Source organism: Lottia gigantea, assembly GCF_000327385.1.
Source record: "Lottia gigantea unplaced genomic scaffold LOTGIsca_194, whole genome shotgun sequence".
In the NCBI taxonomy this organism is placed as follows: Eukaryota; Metazoa; Mollusca; class Gastropoda; family Lottiidae; genus Lottia; species Lottia gigantea.
The window spans coordinates 127,595-133,849 of record NW_008708376.1 but is presented as its reverse complement, the minus strand read 5'-3'; the positions used below and the strand labels follow the sequence as shown (position 1 = coordinate 133,849).

General features: G+C 31.2%; 1 protein-coding gene across 1 annotated transcript in view; it reads right to left on the bottom strand.

Annotated features, from left to right (window-relative positions):
- Positions 1-2,227: 2,227 nt before the first annotated feature.
- LOTGIDRAFT_174401 (hypothetical protein) overlaps positions 2,228-6,255 on the bottom strand; it is a gene marked incomplete at both ends in the record, with an annotated part of 10,518 nt that continues 6,490 nt past the window's right edge. The window contains 2 exons of the mRNA XM_009052991.1: positions 2,228-2,580; positions 5,767-5,934. Of these exons, the coding sequence (XP_009051239.1) occupies positions 2,228-2,580; positions 5,767-5,934 (521 nt within the window). The remainder of the gene's footprint in view (positions 2,581-5,766; positions 5,935-6,255) is intronic.

Sequence of the window (6,255 nt, the reverse complement as noted above, 5' to 3'; positions counted from 1 at the left end):
CCTCACACTTGAAATGTCGCCAGTTTATTATCGTTTATGTACGACATGACGTCACGCCATTAAAGAAAATGGCGACAAGGGGCGTTTATTTCATGTTATTTGTCATGTCATTTTATTTCAAACAAACAAGGAGATAATCAACATAAAACCTTGTGTATATAATATATACAGTTATTCATTTTAATGAGAGTACGATTTATATTTTTATTGAAATGTTTATGCATCAGTTCTACTAATTAAACATAAATATATACAGTTAGTAAACAAAATAGGCGAGCGTTATCAAATCGTAAATCTACGACATGCATTAACATGTATATTGTAACGTATGTTTAGGTTTTGTATTGTAGGTTACCAGATCCCGATATATCTTCTCCAATTTGTCCAATATGACATGTCCCTGTGGTTGAAAACCTACGTACTATTGGAACATATATATATATATATAGGTTAATGGTCGAAAGTTTGTCAATAAGTCTAATAATGATAGTGGGACGAGGACCGAGTACTACGTCATTATTAGACGAATTGACAAGCTTGAGACTATTAACCAACTTAAAATACAGTTCACAAACAATTACATCTACTCAGGCACGTGCTATAATATAGATCACATGAGATCCAATCACATACAACAATACAGGCAATCTTTCAAAATATCCGGACATTATTTCCTTATTGCTTTGTCGTTCATTTCATTATAAATGATATGGATATGGATTAAAATGGATATTTTACTTATTCAATTTCGTATATCTGGACTGTGACTCATAGATTACAATTTGAATATGTATGTCTACAGGTCAGTTTTTTCCCTTTCCCGTATGGTTCATTCAAGTATTTCAGAATCGGAATACAAGATTCATGTCCAATAGCGTAGTGAGCATTTCATTGCATTTGAGTGCTATTCCAATATGCAAAGACCGGAAGGCACGGAGAATACATCTTACGACGCGATTTTTACTTGTGTTAAAATAGTCAATTTTCATAGGAAAACCATTTGTTGCAAATTAAAAAAAATACTCAGTATCTTACGGTGCAATCAATACATCTGAGTTATATTAAATTATATCAAAATCGGATAAAAACTGTAGATTCTATCGAGTTCAAAAGTTGACTGTGGACGGACGAACTGGCAGGCGGACGGACGGACAGACAGGGCGGCGTCAATGTATATCCACAATAGAATGTGATGGAAAACCATGGTACTCAATGAATAGAAATGTCATGCAGGCTGTAATGAAGGCAATATTGCCTGGACGATAACCTACTCTTTTTTCGATATAACTGTTGAGGTATCTTTAACTTGTTACAATGCACAGTTTATGGCACCTCGACTTGGAGTGTACGCGATTTGCTTAACCGTGTTTCCACTAAAAATCAAACAAAGCAAAGCAGTGGCCTAATGCACCAGTCAATGGGATTTGTGTCCAGGCAATGACAGCATGAAATTGGGGATGAAAGAGACATGGATTATTTGCAAGAGCTCCTTTTTGTCATTTCATGTATTGTCGAATTTTTGGACTTATTATTGCTTTCATGGGAAGAAAGTGTGCATTCCTGTTATGTCTCTAATTCAAAGTCTCAAATATACATCTTGCATTTTTACGAATCGACATTGATACTTTGCAGCATTGGAATTGACGACAACTTTAATAGTTTTGGCCACGGCATACCTCTATAATCTGGACCGGTACCTCTAATGATATTATAAAATAACTATATGCACGAGATATCTAGGTTAATCTGCTACTAGCAGGGGCAATGAACAGGATCGTAGGTCGAGGACTCTAAGATGAGGGAAAAGGCGTGAGGAAAATTATCTTCGGAAATTAGCTAAATTTTCGGACTTTTCCTGACCCATATTGTCGGTTTTTCGTCATCTATGAGACGTGAAGTCCAGAGTACAAATAGTTATTTTCCATATCAAACCAGTGTGGTAATTCTGTGGGGGAAGGGCGGGGATTTACATTCTATGGCTCAAGGGCACTTTCACTCCAAAAATCACAAAATTCAACCTTCCTAGAAAAGAAATTTTAACCGCCAACCCCCCCACCCCCCACCTTCCTGACCCCACACCAAGTCCAGAGCCCTCTAAATTCCGAAACGGGGAGCCGGTGCGTCACTGCAATAAAATACCATTGTCTTATGCTTACAGTTTTAATAGAGTTATATCATGATAAACATGTTATATTAGAGTTACATCTTAATAGTCGTGATTCAATTATTAACAGAGTTTTTCTGATAGAGTGTAACCATCAAAGGTTATAGCATCCCCATCAGCTAGGTCGTCCTGTGTAATGTTAAATATATAACATCTACTGCTTGGCCAATGATTCATCATTAGACATTCATTCATTTCAGAACATTTCGCGATACATTGGTTCAGATCTGTTTCAAGAAAAACCGCGACGACTGGTATTTGAGTTAGGTTACAAACTTTATCAGAAGTAACACTAAAATCTGTACATTGGGTATTGTTATTACACAGTTCATTACATTCTGCTTGGTTCGAATTCATTTTCGTATCAAGATGTGAGATTGGTATATATCTATCATATGTATATATGTAATTACATACTGAAATATAGATTAAGAAAGGTTATTCTAAATTGTGACAGCTAATCACGCTTGACTGGTGTTTCTTATCGGGGTTGTTTTTGCAAGCTCATGGATATATTCTTGAAAATAATTCTTCAAGAAAGAGTCCAGAAAAAGTCTGTGTTCCCCTGGCAGTAGATTATAATAAGCCTTAATCATATCAGAACACTTATAATGTAATCTTTCAATGGCACTTTAGAAATTAAATAAATGGAGTTTTACGTCCTACTTTTTTGCAATGACATATTAGAAGCAAAAGATATAGATAAATAAGACAATTTTATGGATAAATACTTCTAGAATATTATTACTTCAACATTTCAATATGGTTCTCACACCATCATCAGGAATATAATGATACTTCTAGAATATTTATTATTTTCAACGTTTCAATGTGGTTCTGTTACTGTCATCAGGAATATAATGATACTTCTAGAATATTTATTACTTTCCACATTTCAATATGATTCTTACACTGTCATCAGGAATATAATAATACTTCTAGAATATTTATTACTTTCAATGTTTCAATGTGGTTCTGTTACTGTCATCAGGAATATAATGATACTTCTAGAATATTTATTACTTTCAACATTTCAATATGGTTCTCACACCGTCATCAGGAATATAATAATACTTCTAGAATATTTATTACTTCAACATTTCAATATGGTTCTCACACCATCATCAGGAATATAATAATACTTCTAGAATATTCATTACTTCAATGTTTCAATGTGGTTCTCACACCATCATCAGGAATATAATAATACTTCTAGAATATTTATTACTTTTAATGTTTCAATATGATTCTCACACCATCATCGGGATTATAATAATACTTCTAGAATATTATAACTTCAACATTTCAATATGGTTCTCACACCATCATCAGGAATATAATAATACTTCTAGAATATTATTACTTTCAATGTTTCAATATGATTCTCACACTGTCATCAGGAATATAATAATACTTCTAGAATATTTATTACTTTCAACGTTTCAATATGATTCTCACACCATCATCAGGAATATAATAATACTTCTAGAATATTTATTACTTTCAATGTTTCAATGTGGTTCTGTTACTGTCATCAGGAATATAATGATACTTCTAGAATATTTATTACTTTCAACGTTTCAATATGATTCTTACACTGTCATCAGGAATATAATAATACTTCTAGAATATTTATTACTTTCAACGTTTCAATATGATTCTTACACTGTCATCAGGAATATAATGATACTTCTAGAATATTTATTACTTCAACATTTCAATATGGTTCTCACACCATCATCAGGAATATAATAATACTTCTAGAATATTTATTACTTTCAATGTTTCAATATGGTTCTCACACCATCATCAGGAATATAATAATACTTCTAGAATATTTATTACTTTCAACGTTTCAATATGGTTCTCACACCATCATCAGGAATATAATGATACTTCTAGAATATTTATTACTTTCAACGTTTCAATATGGTTCTCACACTGTCATCAGGAATATAATAATACTTCTAGAATATTTATTACATTCAACATTTCAATATGGTTCTCACACCATCATCAGGAATATAATAATACTTCTAGAATATTTATTACTTTCAATGTTTCAATGTGGTTCTCACACCGTCATCAGGAATATAATGATACTTCTAGAATATTTATTACATTCAACATTTCAATATGGTTCTCACACTGTCATCAGGAATATAATGATACTTCTAGAATATTTATTACATTCAACATTTCAATATGGTTCTCACACTGTCATCAGGAATATAATAATACTTCTAGAATATTTATTACTTTCAATGTTTCAATGTGGTTCTCACACCGTCATCAGGAATATAATGATACTTCTAGAATATTTATTACATTCAACATTTCAATATGGTTCTCACACTGTCATCAGGAATATAATGATACTTCTAGAATATTTATTACATTCAACATTTCAATATGGTTCTCACACCATCATCAGGAATATAATAATACTTCTAGAATATTTATTACTTTCAATGTTTCAATATGATTCTTACACTGTCATCAGAAATATAATAATACTTCTAGAATATTTATTACATTCAACATTTCAATATGATTCTCACACCATCATCAGGAATATAATAATACTTCTAGAATATTTATTACTTTCAATGTTTCAATGTGGTTCTCACACCTTCATCAGGAATATAATAATACTTCTAGAATATTTATTACTTTCAATGTTTCAATATGGTTCTTACACCGTCATCAGGAATATAATGATACTTCTAGAATATTTATTACTTCAACATTTCAATATGGTTCTCACACCATCATCAAGAATATAATAATACTTCTAGAATATTTATTACTTTCAATGTTTCAATGTGGTTCTCACACCATCATCAGGAATATAATAACACTTCTAGAATATTTATTACATTCAACATTTCAATATGGTTCTCACACCATCATCAGGAATATAATAATACTTCTAGAATATTTATTACTTTCAATGTTTCAATGTGGTTCTCACACCATCATCAGGAATATAATAACACTTCTAGAATATTTATTACTTTCAATGTTTCAATGTGATTCTTACACTGTCATCAGAAATATAATAATACTTCTAGAATATTTATTACTTTCAATGTTTCAATATGGTTCTCACACCATCATCAGGAATATAATAATACTTCTAGAATATTTATTACTTTCAATGTTTCAATATGATTCTCACACCATCATCAGGAATATAATAATACTTCTAGAATATTTATTACTTTCAATGTTTCAATATGATTCTCACACCATCATCAGGAATATAATAATACTTCTAGAATATTTATTACTTTCAATGTTTCAATGTGGTTCTCACACTCAGGAATATAATAATACTTCTAGAAAATTTATTACTTTCAACGTTTCAATATGATTCTCACACCTTCATCGGAATTATAATTTAATTATAATGTAGTAAGGTTTTCCAAATAATAAGGCTTAGGACATTGTGGTTAATGTTGTACAACAATATTTTGTCTCTTTCTCTTTAAGGATTTTGGTTTTTTTTTCGCTCTAATCATGATGCAAAAATTTCATTCAGTTATGACATTGATTGTTAAAATATTTTCTCTTGTTTGATATTCACAAAGAAAATATACCTGTCATACCTTGAGGTTCACAATATGGTTCTTGATATTTCCACTCTCCATCTTCACATTTTATCATTTGTTTCATGGTATACTTTTCATTACACGTAATAGAAATATCAACACAATTGTCGTCCTCGTTGAAATATGCGTTCTTAACGTCAGGATAATTTGAGCAATCTGAAATTATCATTTTATATTTATGATGATATTTTTAACTGAAATAATAATGTGTTCATTTATGACAGAGGCAGTTAGATGTTTCATTAATTTTCACATTTGTTTCACCTATACACCTTGAGCTCTTGATTCCAAAAGCTTCATTGAATAAAAATAGTATTGTGCCAGGTGTTGCTGTCGAGTTAGGGCATGCTCGACAAAACACCGGATGCGAATCTGCGACTACGTTTATCAACTGATCAACCTTTTCGGAGAGTCACTTAGCTGAAATTATTTATTGAAATGAACCACAATAACATTCCAACTACAATCAAAATGCTG